Below are 19336 nucleotides of genomic sequence, written 5' to 3'. Positions count from 1 at the left end.
AGGCTTAATATAAATCTTAATTATTCACCTGGCTTGAAAAAAAATAATAAAAATAAAATATTGCAGCGTTAACCTCCACGATCTCACGTGGTGATTGCAGGGCTGCATTTTTTTGCGTTGCACCACGCGGAGAAGCCCATGACAGGGTAAGGCAGCAGCGAGGGCACCGGGGGGCTGAGGGACGCTGTGGGGAGGGCGTGAGGCCGCAAAGCCGTGAGGATTATTATAAAAATGGATTCTTTTTAAGACAACAGCCTTCCCTAGGAGGGAATAAGGGAGCCGGCTGCTCCCCATCCCTCAGGCGTGCTGCTGAGGGGAGCCCCCTGAGGGCCCTGCCCGGGGCCGTGAGGTGCCGCTGCCCCGGCCATGGCGGCGGGGCGGGGCGGAGCGCGGCGCCTTCTCGCGATGGCTGCGGCGGGAGGCAGGCGGCCGCCATCCCGGCCCCGTCCCGGCAGCCATAGCGACGACGCTACCGGCGGGGACGGGAGCAGCCCCGGGGGGGCGGCCGGACAAAGGGGGCGCCGCCAGGAGCCCGCACCCAGCGGCCCCGAGGGGTGAGTGCGGGCCGGGGGGCGACGCGAGGGAGCCGGCACCCCCCCCACAGCCACCCGCTTCCTCCCCCGGCCCCGTCAGGCGCCGCTCGCCTCAGCGGGGCCGTGAGGGGCGGCCGGGCCGGGCCGGGGGCTGAGGCGGGGCCGGGGCTACGCTGAGGGTGCCCCGGGGGGCCGAGCAGGGCTGGTGGGGGGCCGGCTGCTTATCGCCGCCGCCAGGGCAGGGCAGGGCAGCGAAGGAGGCCGTTAGAGCGCCTTGAGCTCAGCCCGGCGGATAACAAAGGGCGTGAGGCGAGCTGGGGGCAGCCGGCCGCGGCTCTCTGCCTCAGTGGGTGCTGTCTCGCTGCCCGTGCTGCCCTTAAGGGGTGTTTTCCTCAGATAATCTCTCGTCCTGGGATGTGGGCTGAGTGTTGGAGCCTGGTCGGAGACAGGGAGAGCGGCCGCGTAGCGCTAATGGGCGCAGGAGGTGTTTAAGGAGCGGTTCGGTCACGTTAAACGCAGCCTGAAAGGGAGAAGATGCAGAGTGGGGCAGATGTGCCCTTGAAAGCCTTCCGTAGGACTCTTCTGAGCCATCGGGTAGGATGGATCAGGAACAATGCCCGGCTGTTAGGCCAGATTTCCCTGGTTTCACGTGCCCCTTAGTTGTATTGCAGTAACGCTTATGTTATTGTCACCAAAAAATAAAGAGGAAAATATAATGCGGACCTAATGAGTCTTGCTGTTAGCATCAGTATGATTTATGCGTGTTGTAGTCATCCGCTCTAATAGGTAACGCTCTGGGACTACTTCATTTTACAGCATCCTGAAGACAGTTACCAATTACATTCCTCAGCGCCCTGTCAGGAGGTGGACAGTAGCGTGCTTCATCCGAGGCTCTGCAGGGTCTCAGAGTGGTTCTGCCAGTTCGAATGTGACTGTCCGCCCACTTAAATACTTTGCAGAATGTGTGCCTTCGTAGATGAGCAAATTGAGGTGAGGTTAACCAACTGCTCAAGGTCATAGAGGCAGTGACGGAGCTAGCAGTAATGGAACCCAGCCGACCTGACTGCTGGGGCCGTGCTCTAATCATTGGATGACTCTCCCAAATAATTGCAGGTAGTTTAAACATTGGATTGCGTAAGTGCATTTTGAGGCCTTCAAAAACTTTTGTAGAGACAAAATGTTAATAGATCTGCTTCAGATCATGTGCTCTATTTGCGTGTAGCTTAAAGGTAAGATAATTGCTCTGCTTGGTATGGGGAGGAATTTTGAAGAAGACTTCATGGCTTATTTTGTAAATATGTGCTCAAAAGGCATATGTACCTCAGTCATGAATTTATTGAGGCTATGCAGTGTAGAAAAGCTTTTTGTGTGGATTTAGGGGGTAGAGTATGAGAGAACAAACAGATTACACTGTAATTACACATTTTTAATAGGAGAATGTGGAGGCTGACTGTAAAGAGGTTATCTTCTGATTAAAGTGTTTACCAGATGATGTTCTGTCAAGTTATTTGACAGAAATAACTATAGATGTATACATCCATACATACATACATGGTGATGATGCTGTTGGAAGTTAAAGGGGAACAAAAAATTTCTCCACTTGATTTATTTTTTCAGCGAATACTTGTTAAATAAAAACAAATCAGAGCTGGTGTTATTTCTGAGCCTAGAGAGAAGTTACGTTTCACTTCATGGTGTGTTTTTTTTTTTTCTGTCAGGTTAAATTTATGAAGAAAGGGATTTCACAGGAAATGCTGGCAGATCTGTGCTATTGTGACACAAGCGTTATATATTTAGTAACTTCAGGGAGGAGAAGGGAGAAAAGATCCTTACTGAGCTGAAGAAAATATCAGTGGAAATGGTTTGTCTGGGCTTCAGAGAGTGTTGGAAAGCAAGCTGGCATTATTCAGGTGTTACACTTCAGCCCCTGTCCTGTAATGAGCATTGCATTTGACAGATGACTGCAGCTGCGTGGAATTTCATTGGTGGTACTAGAAGTCCATCTGCACAGATGGTCACAGATTAAGACCACAGGTCTCAGTTTTGTAAAGAACTCTTTGTGCTTCCCTTTATGTTCTGAAGTAATTGTGGTTACCACTGACTGTCCAAAAAAATCTGCTGCTCGCAGTGCACCACCACGTAGAAGAGTGATGGGCAAGTTTCTTTTAAATGAACTGGCTGGGGTGCCAGCTTTGTAGCTTTATTCTGAACATTTTGAGGAGTACTTCTTTAGGTTTGAACTACGTAAAGAAGTTCTGATTACAGACGTTCTGTATAAAAAAATCTTTACAGCTTCTTATTGATGAGTGCTGTGTGAAAGATGTGCTATTGCTAATACTAAATCATCAAATCTCCCCAGTGTCTGTACAAGTTATAGTGCAGTCTTTGGGAAGAATGTTTTATTGACGTTACTTGGTGGGGTATCCCAGCAAGGCAACTTCTAAGCTAAAATAATTCTCTCAAAAAGGATGTTTGTTGCTTTCTTAGAAACCTAGAAATTTATATCCTGAATGACACTGCTGTGTCAGCAAATATATCTACCATAGACCTGGGTTTGCCAGGTGTTACTTCTGCCAGTTTGAAGTGGCAACTTCTTATTTAACTTGGCTGGACAAGACAAGGAAGCAATAATGGGATATACTCTTTTAAGATTAGTGGCTTTCAGCCTACAAGTTTGTGGATTCCTGGGAGGTTTGTGTGCTGTCTTATCAATGGATATGTAAGAAAAACAAGACTGCTGGTAGGCTTGCTGATCCACTGTTCTGCTGACTTTGTCGTTTGTGGGTTTTTGGACACCCAAACTCCTGCTGTTGGCTGAACTGAAGAAACTAGAGTTGTGGTGGGATAACAGGAATCAGAATGAAACCTGTGCAATGTTTAAATAAAAAAAGCATCAAAATTGCATTAATTATTACAAATATTGTATTTTTGATTAAATCTAGTCACATTAAAATATCTAGCAGTAGTTTGATACTGGTTCTATGGTAGTTTAAAACACTAGTTAGGGAAAAAGAAGTTAATTTCAGAAGATGGCCAATATTGCTGTTATACAGCATTTATGCTGTATAGATACATATGAGAACCAGTGGTTCTTACATGTGCTTTCTGTATATTGCATTAAGCTACCTGTAGTAAATAAATAAATAAATAAATTCTTCTGCCTATGAGAAAGAAAAAATGATTTTGTGTGCCTGTGATTTGGCAGCTTTTTTCACATTACATCTTCGTATAGTCTTCATATTTGAATGGAACAATGAATCTCATTTGCAATAGTACATAAAATTGTTCAATAAATAATACTTACAATTACTGCACAAAGTGATTTTAGAGTATGTTAATTCTTGTGAAACAAAACAGATTTACCAAAATTCCAAAAGCACTGTAGAACTCAAATGGCCACTTACAGATCTATTTCTTTTTCTAGACCCTTCTTAATAAGGTAGCAGGACATCAACTTGGAACACTATCATTGGGGATTTGTTTTCAGAATATTATTAGTAGCATTTCAGTGAGGTGGAAATAAACCTCTGCTCTGAAAAGAAGCTGTATCTGGGGGGAAGACTTTCCAGTAAGAACCATAAATTTAAGTTCTCCAAGGATGAGTTGTTTTTTAAAAAATAAAGAAATTGAGAAGCTTAGTTTGTGAATAAGAATCATAACCTGTAAGTCTGAAGATATGACAGGGACTACTAAAATAGTCTAGGTAATGTTCTAGTAAACAACTAAATTTGTGTCATGTTTCAAGTATGAAGCATGTATCTGGTGTTTGGCAGTGTGAACAGCAAGATATCTAGAATGTGAAAAATAAGCATTTATTTTTTGTTTGTTCTTAATGCTAAGGCAATTCGCTGCTAGAAATTTTAAAAACTAAATGTCTTATGTTGCAACGAGATCAGATTATTAGCCTGGAGAACAGTTTAAATGGATGTTTTATAAAGCATCATTGGAAGTGGAAATTATAGCTAATAAGTCAGTGGGAGCTTTTTGTTCTTCTAATGTTTTCTACTGTAGAATAAAGTTAAGCCTCAGATGACACCTTTAGTTTGATACCTAACCTATAGGAGGTACAGTAAAATATGACATCCTTGAGGAAAATATATACGTAGCTATTTCACTTGGTTTTGCCTGTAGCATGTAAAGTCAGTGACATGCATGCTGAGGAATCTGGCGTTAATTTTATTTTATGAATTGCATTAGGGATTGTTGCTTGATCAGGTCATAGGTTCTGGTTTTAGTTCTGGAATGCCACTCAAACTAAAACAAAACTGTGGGGCTGGTAGAAGGAGAATTATGGTGGTTATACTTTGTTTAGAGACGGTGGTAGAAAATGTTTCTTATTTTTTAACCAAATAGTAAATCCAAAGTCTATTTGGTGTTAATCATCCCAGTTATTTTTCAGCTCATTGCCAGTAGCTACCATGCAAGCATAACAAGACCTTAGTTTAAACAAAGCATGAAGATGTTCCCCATTCCTTTATTCTGAATCTGTAGGATTTGACATACCTCAGTGCCTATGCGAGCAGATACCTAAGCTGTTATGCCTCATCCAGGAACGTTCTGAGTAGGTCACCACTGCAGAGAGATTCTTGCCCAAATGGTGCCTACTGCTGCCTTACACCTCTGTTTCCTCATTTCTGCTCTTTTCTCAAGTGTTAGTTATCCAAGGCAAGAACGGCATTTATTTTTTTGTTGTTTGGTTTGTGTTGCAAATGTTTGTCCGTTATAAGCAACCCCAGTCATAGACTGGGCCCCTGGAGTCTGTTATACACTGAAGAAGTGCTTATCCATTTATTTTATAGCAGTTTCTTAAATAGATATATATCTGATTCATTTTTTTCCTATTTCCATGTTTTTAAAGAATTTAAGTATAGGTAGATATATATCCAAGTATCAAGTTTTATATTTTTACACATTTGTTGTCTGTCTCCATTTAGTATAGATTTGTGGAAATAATCTTTTTTTTTTTTTTCTCCTTTTTTTCTTCAGAATTGCCAAAATGCTTTGGAATTCTTAAACGATTCAAAAACTGAAGTCCCCGAAGATACAAAAATCATAAGAACACAAGAAGCAGCAAGGAGGATTCAGTGCCAATGCAGCAACAAAGAAGACAACCAGAGTTAGTGGAAGGAAATCTTCCTGTTTTTGTTTTTCCTACAGAACTTATATTTTATGCAGATGACCAGTCAACACACAAGCAGGTGTTGACTCTATATAACCCCTATGAGTTTGCCTTAAAATTCAAAGGTGGGTTTCTTAGGTTAAGTTCTACTTAAGGATTAGTTGGTGATCTTGAAAAGTCCAGTTTTAATTCATGTAACAAATTATATTTGTGGCAAAACCAAACTTCTGTTTTTACATAAATCTGTTGATGAAATTAATGAGGTTAATTAATAATTCATGACTTGTTACCACTACTGTCCTTTTTTTTTTTGCAGTTCTTTGTACAACTCCAAATAAATATGTGGTGGCTGATGCTGCTGGTACAGTGAAGCCTCAGTGCTGTGTTGATATGTAAGTAAAAGTGTTTTTGTTTTTTTCCTAATAGTAGGATATTTCATAACTTTAATTCCTTTTATTAAGAGGTAGTAAATGACAGCATGCATAGTATAAATTAAATTCTATAAATATTATGTTTTCCTAATCTCTTTTGGCCACTCCATCTTTGCTATCCTTTTACTGTAGGACAGAGGTAACAATTTTGAGATACTTCCTTCTTTGATTTTGTCTTTAAGCATAAATAAAATGCTAGTAAATGCATCCTGTAGTATACTGTTTAAACCATCAGTGAGACTAATACGAGCCTCCTCTGAGTACTGTTGTGTTATTTCTAACAAGAAAAGCAAGACCCCCAGGGTTGGGATTTCTTTGTGAGAAATATTTGTTCGCAGACTGACAAAGCGAAAATGTATGAAGTTCTACTGAACACACTTTTCCTGGGACATATTTAATAAAGGTACTTTTGCCCACCTTTCACCCTGACCACCTCTCTTGTTCTTCCTTTCTCTCTCTGTTCCCCTCTTCCCTCCCCTTGTTTCTCCATTCAGGTCCCAACCCAGTAACAGAGGGAATATGAACCTTGGCTAAGTTACCACAATAATGTGTAGGGCCTGTAGGCTGCTATAATTCAAAGTGGAGAAAGCAGTAGTTAGATAAGCCAGAATAGCCCAACTTCATTCATCATTTATTTACCCTGTTAGTTCTGTGTTGATGTATAAGTACAGCTAAAGAAAGGATGACATGCTTAGAAGAGTAGACAGCTTTCTGACTAGAAATTTGTCAACTATAAAACACCAGGAACCTCTGGTCATTTAATGTCCATAAACAAAAACCCTACTATTGAATGATTTGTCTTTTGTCAAATCAATAATAATGTGCTTGGGGAATGGCTCTTCCCTATAGGCCGGTTTCCTCGGGTGTGATTTGGAAAATTCCAAGGACTCACCAAATAAAAAGGGGGTTTAAAACATGTAACTAGAAAGTTTAATTGGGCAGGGGCAATAATCCTAAACTCAGAACAAAATTAATGTACCAATGTATCTGTCTGTAAGCTACCCTAGTCTTTAGTAGACACACAATCTTGATGACATTTGTTCGTCTCAAATGTCTTCTACTAAATAAAGAAAAATAAGGTGTATCCATGTAGCCAAGAGAGTTTTTGTGTGGCAGGAAACCCATCTCATTCCGCTGGTTGTTGTCTAAGGGCAGTGTTTACTTCTAAGATATGAGCAGTACTATGTAAGTATGGCCATTTGCCAGATAAACAGATATTCTACAGAGCTTCTAATTATGCAATGGTCTCTAAAAAGAAACAGGAGAATGTATCTGTTTATAAGGGTCTGCAGAAAACATCTCTTTGCTTGGCAGCAGATGCATGTTCTCATAGCACAGTGTTACATAAAGATTCTGTTTAGGTTAATTGGCACTGTGATACTAAGAGGAAAGGAAAAAAATAAGAAGGAAGTCTCAAAGAAACAGAGTTGTATCTGCTGTTCTAATATGCTTAGAGTTGTATGAATTAGGATTATCAGGGGAAAAGCCTTTTGTTTCAGTGAAGGCCAACACTCAACTTCCTGAAAGCCTGTCATAAGCACACTTTTTAGCTTCTGAAGTGATGTAATACCACAAATGTTCCTGTACCTTTCTAGCTTAGGATGATGTAGTTTCTGTTTCCTTGTTAAACAGACTGTTCAAACCAGGTATCAATTATTACCATTTTCTTTGTTTGTGATTGTAGATCACTTCAGGTGATACAACTCCTTTAACTTAAGTCTGAAACAAGAATCTATTTTTTGCATCATTTTAATCATGTGTGTTACCACAAAGATATTTTTTGAAACAATTTTAAGAGCACTATCCTGTATTACTAAGGAGAAAATCACTTTTTCCCCTCAGGAGATGGCAACCTTCTTGAAGTCACATCACTTACAAATAGGTATTTTTTCCAGGTTAGCTATTATTATCTTAGAAATTTAGAATAGCCTTTCACCAAAAAAAAAAAAAAAAAAGTCCTCCACTTTGGAAAAATACTTAAAATCTGTATTAACCCTTAAGAGCTGGTATGACTTAAAAACTTGAATGTTCTAGTTTTTTAGTGCTAAATATGGATTTTCATAATGAATCATAAATGCAGAACAGTGTGCAGAGTTCTGTATTGACTATGATCAGGGTTATTTTAAAGCTGCCTTTTATAGGTCCTGCATGATTTTTCATAAAACTAGAAGCAATTAACAACTATCACCCCACCTTACTATCGAGCCATCTTGGTCAAGCTGTTCAAAACAGGTTCAGAGTGGTTGCTGGACAGTATAAAAGTTTATAAAGGAAAACACAGACTGGCCAGGTATGACTCAGTGTGTGCCTACACTGCAGTCTATGTTGTGATTGCAGCTTGGGTAGATAAACCTGGCCCAGGTCTTTCTAGCTAGAAGTATCTACAGCATTTCAGTGCTGCCAAATATTCTCAAGGTAGCTGCTAGATGGATAAACAAGGCTCTAACAGCACAGAGCTCTATCATCTATCTCTGTATCCAAACATGCTTACTGAAAGACAGGTGAGAAATGTTTATGTAGATACATAGCTGTAATTTTGACTGCAGTTACATGCTCTAAACCAGTGGGTTTCTGATTTTAAAAATCCCTTTACCGGAGCTGACTCTCATCCACAGAGAGAATGAGTTTATCTTCTGGGAAAGTATAATTTTAAAGCTTCAAGCCTGCTTTCCTCAAAAAGCTAGACTTTTGCCATCATCTTGTCTGTCCAAGTGTTTGGCAGTCCTACTTTCCTTTTCTTCCTTGTCCACCCCAGCTCCCCCTATACCTCTTAGAAATCATTTGCCAGCATCAAACAGGTCTGCTAAATGAGGAAGCATCTTTCAAATAATGAATGTTTCATGAAGATTGGCAGATAGGTGCCAGACTGAGGCACAGGTGTATTTTTAGATAAAGAACTAACTATTCTTTTTGGCTAGCCAATTGGAGTATCAATTAAGGAACCAGAATATCGTCATAGTACAATGAACGTAGGGAGGGGAGACAGAAGGCAACACCAAATTGTCAAGAACATTGTGTGATGGAGGATGGAATGGGGATCTGAACTGCAGTGGGGGGGGGGAGAAAGGGGAAATATTGGGATTGTAATTCCACATAGACTAGACAAACTAGTTCCTCTGTTTGAAAATATTGTTTTCCTCTGCAGTGTGATTCGTCACAGGGATGTTCGAGCTGCTCACTATGGCGTGATAGATAAATTTCGTCTGCAAGTGTCTGAGCAGAGCCAGAGGAAAGCACTAGGGAGGAAGGAGGTTATTGCTACTCTACTTCCATCTGCAAAGGAACCACCACAACAAAAGGAAGAGGAGGAAAAGCGAATAAAAGAACACCTGGCTGAAAGTGTCTTTTTTGAGCAGACTTTGTGTCAACCAGGTAGTTGAAATCTTTTACCCCTCCTGTCCTCTGAGTCAATTTTGAATAGCTCAAGTGACTAGAAAGAGTATATGGAAATAAAAAAAAAAAAATCAGTCTTACAGCAAATAAAGAATTAATCACTGAGGGATGATAGCACTCAAGAACCAAACTATGGCAGTACTGCTTGTGCTGTCTTGAGTAATCATGACTTTTTTTTCTGCCCCGAGTTTGGTTACTGTACCTTGGAGAGTACCCTCTATATTCTTCTGGTGCAGCAGTTCTGTTACTGCCAATGGGAATTTATCTGCAAAAAGATCAGTTACTTTTTTCCTTGGTCTCTTTCAGAACATTTGCCCCTTCTGATTTTGTTCCAAACCCTTAATCCTCCATTTCCTGATGATCAGGAAATACTGCCAAAACATCTTCTAAAGTGCTCCTTGTTTTGTGCCGTCTCCTTTGTCTGAAAAGTACAAAAAATCAAAATTGCTAGCTGAGAATGCTGCATTTCATATATGGGGAAGTAAATCAACAGTCTTGGGCAAAGCCTGTACCAAACAGCTAAATCGAAGTAGTAGGGAGAGAGATAAAAATTATCAAGTTTTACTGGAAATGAATCTGATTTGATTCTTGACTTGACAGTCTACTGATTTATAGTGTAATACTCTTGTTGCTGCTTTCTTCTTCATGACAAGAACAAAAATAATTTCCAGAAAATGGATTAACTTGCTTGAGAGTGTTCCTCCTGTTATAAAACAGTTTCAGCATTTATACATGGTTTGTTGGCTGGTGAAATACCTTACACTAAAAAAATCCTCAAGATGGATAGTAGGAGGATACGTGGTTAAACTAAACCTACAAGTTCTCAAGGCTCACAGAACAAAATGTTACTATGATAGTTGTTCCAGTACAGAGGGTTTTAACCATCCTGAACAATCTGATACTGGTGTTAATCCAAATGCTATTTCACTGCTTTAAAATATTGTTAGCTACATCACATTGCTTGCTTACAGAAAAGTAATAAACAGAGCAAGAACAGTCTTTGCATATAACCTGCAACCTAGAAATACTAGGTTAGTAGAACTAAAATGGGACATACACTGCTAGTCACTGTGAGGATAGAAAATTTTGATAAAACACTTGCTAATTTCTAGTGGGTTTGAAGAAGTTTGTTAGAAACATTCAACTAACACATGAACAGCTCTTTTAAAAAAAAAACACACAACAAAGTGTCTGAGTAGGTTCCAGCTATTAATCTACAGCACATTAAAGAGCACGAAGGGCAATTTAATCTATAGTTTGCGTTTCCTTGTTCAAGTGGTATTAGACTGTCATGGCAGTTCACTCAGTTTCTACAGCAAATTTGAAATGCTGCTCCTTTGTGGCACATAAGCTTGTTCTGGCAGGTGCAGCCCTTGAATCCTCCTCTAAAAGAAATAAGAGAAACTTATCTGGCCGAACAGTTTGTGTTCTTGGTGTAGCCAAGTTTTGTTCTGGAGGTGTAAGCAGTTATCTGCCTGTGCACCTCCTCTAGGTGTTCTTTCCCAATTGACTATTAATCGTTGAGGGAACATATCAATGTCAGGAGTCAGGATGCATGGTGAAACCTCAAGCATTGCTGAAACATCTAACTGTCATGAGTGTGTGTATATATAGCTACTGAGCCTGGCAGGCTCTGTTCCTCCAGAAGGGAGGGGTTTGGAAAGTCATGTGAAAACAAGTTCCAGCATCAGCTCTGGAACATGGAGCAGCCTTCTTCACTGCAAAATGCAGAAGGCATAGGAAAGTGGGTTTAAGAGTTGTTTTCCATCCCCTCCAAACTCCAGAGGGAAAAAGAAAAATTTGAGATAGTGCAGCTCTGATATACTGCAAACACTTCTGCAGAATATTTAACACTTATAGTGAGTAGATAATCCTTACAAGTGGTACTATTTTGTGTTTCAGAAAACAGAACTGCCTCGTCGGGACCTAGTTTACTAACAGTCTTCCTGGGAATAGTGTGTATTGCAGCACTAATGCTACCTACATTGGGGGAAATGGAATCCCTGGTGCCTCTCTACCTCCATTTAAGTGTGAATCAAAAGTTAGTTGCTGCTTATGTTTTAGGTAAGTATTTTGGATTTTGTTAAGAATTTTATTGCAACTTCTGTGATTTGAGAAACTTCCCCTGTGTTTGTCAGTGGCTTCAGGAAACCTAATGGAGACAAAGCCCAGCATCCGTTTTCTTTTGCATCCCCACTTATATTTTAAGTTACAGCCATAGTGATATCAGGGGAAAGTAGTAATTGTAACTATTTTAGACCAGATTTTACTCAATATTACACAGGCCCCTACATGCTGATTTTACCTTCATTTGGTGACTGGCCAAATTACTAATACCTATATTCATCAGCCAGCAAAAATGAATGGAATGTACTGTTGTTTTTTTCTCTTGTATTGACATAGTTACTCTACTGCAGAACCTAGAACTCTTCTGATTTTACTGCTTTCCAACCCAGATGAGCTGTTCTGAAAGGCTCCATTTACTCCCCTCTTGATATGCAGTTAAAATGTTTAGAAATAAATTGTTATAAACACTTGCTAAGAGATCACTGCCATCCACAGCTCTTCCAGATTGTTGCTAACTTCCTCCTAAATTAGCAAGCATAGATAAGTTGCACATTTAATTTGACTTTTTCTATAATTTTCAGATTCGAAGAGCAGTCACACTAAGCTCAGTTCTCCTGTCCCACTACATGGCAGAAATGAGGATTTAAAGGAAAGGAGCTAGGCAGCTTCAAACTGATAGCTAGAGGTGAGGTAGTGATGAGAAGCGATGCAAGCAAGTTCTTGGTAGTTAATGCGCACACAGTTTAATGACTGACTTCTGGGAGTCAGTCTGCTGAAAAGGTTTTAAAACTCACCTGTTACTAACCAGAAGCCTACATCTCTATCTGAGCTGATGGTAATGTATTTTCAGATTAGGATTTTGCAGTAATCCCTGCTTTATTTTTACCTCTAGCTTTGAAAAAAATTCCATTTTCTGCTGTTGCTAACTGTAGTATTAAACCACTTGCAACAACTTACCTGTTTATAGATGCAATATGAAGTCCCTGTACATCTTGATCCTTCAGTAGCAGTGTTCTTAATACCCAGGAAAAGAGTCTTGTGTATAGCACACTTGCTCATCTAGAACACAAGTTGATTGCCCTTAAGATGCTGAAACTCTTTTCTTCCACAATGAAGTACAATTGGATTGTTTAGCATTTAATTGAAAAAGGAGGTATATACCGTGACAACTGGGCCACGTGACATTGAGAATTTGCTTTATAGAAATGAGTTAAACCCTTTCTTACCTGAAAGTGCATATACACGTGGTACGGGCTGTCCTGTAGCACCTTCCAGAAGCCTGGTACTTCAGCAGTGATCCAAATCAGGGCCTGCAGCAGTACTGGTGGTAGTGATTGTCTAAGGTAGTGCAGACCTTAACAAACAGCTGAACTGTAATTCCTCTTTAATGGATAAAATGCTTATCTAATGGAAGGCAGCGTTACAACTCTGTTCTATCATACTTTTATCTTTAATGTCTTTATAAAGTTAAATCAGTACATAGCGGCAGGATAACAAAAATAGTCTCAGCAATTTCTTTGTCTCTAGTGAGATCTCTAGACTTTAGCTAAGATCTCTGCTGTGAAGAACATCTTCCAAGCCTGAAAGAAAATAAGATTGCCTAAGAACTGATAAATTACTATTTTGATGTTACATGAGGGTGGGATTCTGGGACCCTGATGTTTTTCCATATACCTCTTTACCTTGTACTATATAAACTTATGAGTAAGAACTTGCAGACTTGTACTTTTTTTCCCTTGTATTAGCACATAATTAAAGTGAACTCTTCAGTGTGGCATGAGTAGTTTACTAACCATGTATTTTTTCCTTTCATCCCTGGAGCTTCTGCTTCTTATTTTTATTTTTTTACCTCTGTCAGAGCAATTCCACTTTTCCTTCTCCTTTTAAAGGTCACAACAAAGTCTGCAGAAAGCTCCCTATGCAGACTGATCAAAGACTAGTTTTTGACAACGATGTTATTGTCCACAGAGCAGAATAAAAAATGGCTTGGAGCTTTCAGCTAATCTGTCTTACTGATGATTCAGCATTTAAATTATACTACCCATAGCTAGCCCACATCAAAACTGGGGGTTTGTGTGCTAATGTTATACTTATCCAAGTCAAAATCTCAGTATTAAGATTTCCAGCCTTGAATTTGATAATTGTTTGGAATGGTTATAGCTTCTTTGAAGTGTAGTTACTCGATAGCACTTGAGTGTAAGTTTATACACTAATTTTTATCTACATCAAAATTTGGAGCAACACTTCTGGTATTTAAGTGATGGGTGTATATAAATTCATTCTGCTTGCACATATGCATTTTTACCATTTTTTCATGGCCAATGTCAGGATAATTATCTTATCTCTATTTTGAATGTTTCACTCAGTGAAATTAAAACGTCTAGTTCTTAATTCTTGTCTTTCAGGTCTCATCACCATGGTTATTTTGAGAACATGAGCAATGACTTAATAGGATGTCAAACACCTTACTGTATATTCACATCATGAATGTGGACTGCCTTTTATTCCCATTTGGCTCATCAAGATGCTAGCAAAACTGTTCAGTGATTTAAGATACCTTCAGAAGTGTAATATATTTTAACTATGTATAATAAATGAAAGACTCAAAGCACTTTTAGGTGCTTCTGTAACAGACAGCTATGAAATGTTCAGTGATACCTGTGAAAATAATTTGAAAAACTTTTATATTTACGCCTACTGTAAAAAAATCCTTATTAAAGCGACATTTGTTATTTTTAGTCTATGTTCACATTAGTGTGTGATCACTATAAAAGCAAACTGTCTTATGTAAAACATTTATTTCGTTTGTGGTTGTACATGCTGAGGCTGGTGCCTAACACTTCTGTATACATACCAGAAGAAGGGTGAGAGTCATGGCTAATCATTGAAGAAAATGAAAAAATTCATCAGTTGAAACTATGAAATAAACCATTAAATTTAGGTGAAGAAGTAATTCTCAAATTCCTTACTTCATCATTACAAATATATCACTGAGTGCTCATTTTCATACCTGGGGAAATAATTTCTTCAACAACTGTTTTGTATCACAATTGTAGACAATAAAAACAAGTTCTGTAATCAGATCCTTTCATTTCTTAGGGATGCATGCAATATGTGAACTAAGGGGCATTAACAGAAGTTGAATTAAATGGCATTAACAGAAGTTAAACTGCACACTAATACAAGACTCAGCATTCTTTTCTACTTCAGAGACCAAACTAAGTATAGCAGCATAGGCATTTGTCTACGCTTTCCCACCACCATCCCTTACATCTAAGGCAGTAGGTTTCTTTTGTAGCAGAAACTCCTGCTCAAAGTTCAGTTTTATATTCTAGGTGAACAGTTAGGGTTCACATAACAAGTATGTCCCTTCATTTAACATTTCATTTTAGAGCTGTTTAGTTTTAAAATCTTATTTCTACAAAGCTGATTCCTACTGAGGACCCATTATTGGTGCATTTGGCTCATACACACAAATCTTTATAAAAGTCTATTAAAAAAACATTTTTGAAATTAAGCCTTCCCACTGCCTGCATGTTGTGTGTCACTTTTTATGCATGGATGCACAAAGAAACCATGCACGTGACTGTTTAATTTAACCTTTTTTATATTATTATCAATCACTATTTTTTTGTTACATATAATGCACTAAGTATCTAAAGAGCAATAAAAACGTTACTTTAACTGGATTCCCAGAAGAACTGGGGTCGTGTCATCTATCAGCATCCGATGATAAAGAGACAGTCAAACATTAACATTTCTAAACAAAAAAAAAAAAAGTTATTAACTGGTTTGAGAACTTGGTGTTCCAGAGCCCATGCTACAGACAATGCTCTCTTCCAGTTACAAACAGATCTTGTTTGGGTCGAAGTGTTTTTCTGCCACTGCAGAGCTGCCTTCTTGTAGTTTTGCTTTTATTCTTAAGCACCTACGCTGTTAATTCTGAGTTTCATGAGGTGCTTTAGCCTGCCTCTTCCTGAGGAAAGGCAAGAGAATTGAACAGATTTTAGGGACATAAAATGGACTTAATAGCCTGGCTGTAATGTATTAATACATGTACATGTACATTTGTCTGTGGGCAATAGTAGCAGGATTCAATTCAGCCATAGTCCTAAATGCCTTTTTCCCATATCCCTGAAGTGGCAGTCACAGGCCAGTGCTTGTCAAGCACTTGCAGAAGTACAGAAGAGAGACCCCCCTTCCCCCCCCAGAATCCCAGAGTCATTATCACCACGGCTCACACCGGCAGCATTCTCACTCCTGCACAGCGCACACCCAAGACTTCAGAAGTGAGAATGGAGGACAACGGAGACCTCTATTGCCAATGTGCTTTTTCACAGAAGTTAAAGAGAAGCGATTGATTTCAAAAAACACCTTGACCAAAGAAATCAGTAACAAAGAGTTATCAGCAACTAAAAAAAAACTAAAACACTGGAACATTTCTTTTTCAAGGTCAAGCAAGGAGCAATACACAGATAAAGATTAAATGCACAGTGTAATTTAGCAGCTGTAGATAAAACTGGTGCTTGGGCAGCATAAGCATGAAAGTGTGAATTTGCCTTTTCTATTTCAGATTGATTACAGAGCACTGCCAAATCACAAATTTATTCCAGAGACCTGAGAACACCTTCAGTTCAGAATGGTAAGGAGGAATGTATCAACTCATGTAACAGTGTAGTCACAGGGAGACAGTAATACGTTTTTACTATGTGGATATACAAAAATAAACAAGGTTTGTAACGTTTTCTGATGCCTATAGGTACATACATATGCACATGTACCTCTGGTACCTTGAGGCTTACTTAATAAGGTTGTTGAAAACACAGAATGCCTGTGGAAATAAGACCTGAGACAGTGAATACGCTTCCTCTTAAAACACAGGGAAAAACAGTTAAGTGTTCACGTCATTTCCCATTCCTGACTCTTAAAGACAAACAAAACAGTCATTTCCTTGAAAAAGTATTTTGAGCAGACAGGAGTGCCTTAAGATCATCCAGCAGAAACAATCATCTTGTTTACCCAGGACTTGCTATGGCACTGATACCCCAAACAAGCAAAGTTGGCATGCAGGAAGTGAGAGTGCTGTTAAGATCGTTTTCAGTAGTGTCACTCCCAGTAGCTACAGGCTTGGTACATGATACTCTCTAGGTGTTTACACTTGTCTGGATCAGAAAATGCTTAGATTTCCCTTTTTGCTCTGAAGAAGTCAATCACAGAACGCTTACAACTACAATGGGCCCCATGTAACTGTTTCAGAGTTCCAGGGACAGACAGGGCTTTCAGACAACCAGTTCATTCCACCAGGGAGCGCAGCTGATGGGTGCCCCAAGACTGGGTCAAACAACCTTATGTGGGAATCACCTGAGATGAGACAGTGGCCATATTTCTCAAAACATGCCTGAGGAACAAAAACAAACATGATACCAGGTGGTAACAGGTCCTGCTCTTATTTTAAGAGCTTAACGGTGGTATTTGTGGCAGCTCAAAGAGAAGTCCCTGCATAGAAGTGTGCTTTCAACAGCAAAGCAAATAAATTCTTTCTGGAATCAACTTGTTAAGAATTTCCATTCAGCTGTATATTATTTCATTTTATCTTCATATGTAGCAAGTATCTGATAACCAACAAGCCTAAACTAGAGAGAGGCTGCCAAGGAGGTTTGGCAATAAGTCACCACATTTCAGTCCTTGTTTTTCAATGTATACTGAACATGCCCGGCTTTTGCCTGGCTTTCCTTATAAATGCCAAATCCCATCACCTGTTTCCTGTGTCAGCTGTATGAATCTCACACTTAATCACCCAACTCCTTCTCCTTCTGATGTGCACTGGCAATCCGTCCCACTGGTGGGGATGCTACAGATGGGAACCTGTCAGGGCACATAGACCCAATCCTAGAATACTTTGTTTACAGGACAAATTTATCAGGTGCCAATTGACACATTTCATGTGTTCTGTGGTGATTTAGGGCAACCTCAAAATTCAGGGACCAAGCTGTGTAGGAGGTCTTAAAAACTTTAATCATCCTCTCTGCCAGGATGAGTCTTGGTCAGAGCAACTCATGTGCTTTTTCCTCTAAACTTCTGTGAGGTCTCTTCTGGCCTAAAATACTAGAGAAGTACTAAGGGACGGACCATAATACAAATTAAGGCTGAAACCATTGAAGGAAAATAAAGAATGCCATTGCCAGCAGCATAGCACTTGCACAGTACTGCTCCACATAAGCTAGCAAGGATTCGGAAACCATTGTCACACACACTATTAAGAGCCCTTTAAAAATACAGAACATATAAATGAAAGCAGCCTAGAGAATCTGTGTATCCTCAAAAAACAAGTAACGGAGGTAGGAACACAGGCAGGGAGGCAGCACAGTGTAACAACTAAAGCCAAGTAAGGGGATACACTCGCTTTTTGGTCTATTTTTGTCTTCTATAGAACACAACCTGCAGGAGCTCGCTGCTGAAAGCTAACCAGCTGTTTACTTTATATGATAAACTGCAGCTAGGGTGTACCGGCTCTTGAAAATTTACAAAGCTCTATAACCACACTGACAATAAACTGGGGAATTACATGCAGACAAAGTAATGCATTCTGGTCTTTGAAGTAGCAGAAAATAAATAAGCAAAGGAGTATTTTAAGCAAGAGCACAATCATGCTTCCAGTAGCACAATCAAAGCGACAGCTGATGTCCCTATGAAGAAAAAGCTAACAAGGTGGCCCACCTGAGTTACAGGCTCCCTTTAATACCTGTGTTGTGGAATATAAATTTAAACACATGTAATTGCAGTCATCATGATCCTAGCGCATTCATGAGATACTAAGAAGGTACTAAAATGACTGATAAATTACATATCAAAGACACGGAATAAAGAACTAGGAGCTCATGGTGGAACTTAAATACATATTTCCACTTAAAAAAAAAAAAACTACTAAAAGTTAAAAAAAGGTTATTCTCCTTTAGTTTATTTGTATCTCTCACGCTTCTACCATAGAACCCCAAAAAGGAAAGCAATCTCGCCCTTCCCGCATGAGCATGGGGTCTGTCATGGTTGTAGGGTATCTGTCTGCATGGAGCTCACTGTGACAGGAACAGCACCTCCCTGACCAAGCCCTTGCCTGCCTGTTGCCTGGGCCCGAGTCCATCACAGGAGTGCTGAGATCAAACAAGGATGCTCGTTTTCAAAAAGTGCATACCAAGTGCAAAGAAAGGGGAAGACTGTCCTGTTACAGGTTAAAAGACAACCTGGAAACAGACACCACACAAAAGAACATGAGGTGACAATTTTTTTGCGTGTAGTTACTATAAAGGATTCTTGCAAGCCAAGTGCTCCTCTGTGGATTGATAAGGTTGATAATGATGGTATTGCAGCTGTAAACATTCAGTTCCATTTACAAATATTTTAACTCTATGCTTGTGAGAAGAGGGATCAACTAAAACTCCATCTGCCAGTTGGTGATGAAAAAGGTTGCTTAAAACAGGGTACAAAGAGCTCACACGTTCTAATTATGACTCCTGAGCCTATTTTAAGCAAACAAGTTACAACTGCAACATATGCAAGAACACAACTTGAAGTGAACAACATTAAGTGACTACTGCTACGAAACGTACAAGCTGCTTCCCAGCTCGAAGCTAGCTGATAGAGCTCCGGTGGTTACTCCTATCTTTAGTTATTTCACTAGCAAATAACCTCACAAAAGCAGGACTGGACTCACAACGCTGACCTGAGAATCACAAAACGTTTATAAATCAAGATATCCTGGCCTCACAAGAACACGCAAGACTTTGCATATCCGTTTT

At 39.6% G+C, this 19336-nt stretch overlaps 1 protein-coding gene across 9 annotated transcripts; it reads left to right on the top strand.

The window, feature by feature from the left end:
• The first annotated feature begins 9 nt into the window (after window positions 1-9).
• MOSPD1 (motile sperm domain containing 1) lies at window positions 10-16288 on the top strand. Of its 9 annotated transcripts, XM_072043033.1 has the most exons (7): window positions 1366-1523; window positions 5520-5649; window positions 5969-6044; window positions 9229-9458; window positions 11379-11540; window positions 12125-12228; window positions 16117-16288. In XM_072043033.1, the coding sequence occupies exons 1-6, from the start codon at window positions 1494-1496 to the stop codon at window positions 12202-12204; spliced, it is 708 nt and encodes a 235-aa protein (XP_071899134.1). In that variant the 5' UTR covers window positions 1366-1493; the 3' UTR covers window positions 12205-12228; window positions 16117-16288. The 9 variants fall into 9 exon arrangements, with proteins under 9 accessions (XP_021130941.1, XP_027320712.1, XP_027320711.1 ...); XM_021275266.3 differs by lacking the exons at window positions 1366-1523; window positions 16117-16288 and adding an exon at window positions 10-146 and having other exon boundaries at window positions 5520-5777; window positions 12125-13997; XM_027464911.3 differs by lacking the exons at window positions 1366-1523; window positions 12125-12228; window positions 16117-16288 and adding exons at window positions 395-554; window positions 13949-14483 and having other exon boundaries at window positions 5520-5777; window positions 9229-9455.
• The last annotated feature ends 3048 nt before the right edge of the window (window positions 16289-19336 follow it).

The sequence above is a fragment of the Anas platyrhynchos genome, chromosome 10 (genome assembly GCF_047663525.1).
Source record: "Anas platyrhynchos isolate ZD024472 breed Pekin duck chromosome 10, IASCAAS_PekinDuck_T2T, whole genome shotgun sequence".
Taxonomy (NCBI): Eukaryota; Metazoa; Chordata; class Aves; order Anseriformes; family Anatidae; genus Anas; species Anas platyrhynchos.
Note: the sequence above shows the minus strand (reverse complement) of the source record. Positions and strands in the feature narration are given on the sequence as shown.

Bases quoted from the DNA above. Each gene is read 5' to 3' on its own strand.
- MOSPD1 (XM_072043033.1), top strand. From the start codon at position 1,494: ATGTGTGCCTTCGTAGATGAGCAAATTGAG. The intron at 5,650-5,968 runs GTTAGTGGAAGG...TTTTTTTTGCAG, and splicing joins CAACAAAGAAGACAACCAGA to TTCTTTGTACAACTCCAAAT. The intron at 11,541-12,124 runs GTAAGTATTTTG...TATAATTTTCAG, and splicing joins AGTTGCTGCTTATGTTTTAG to ATTCGAAGAGCAGTCACACT.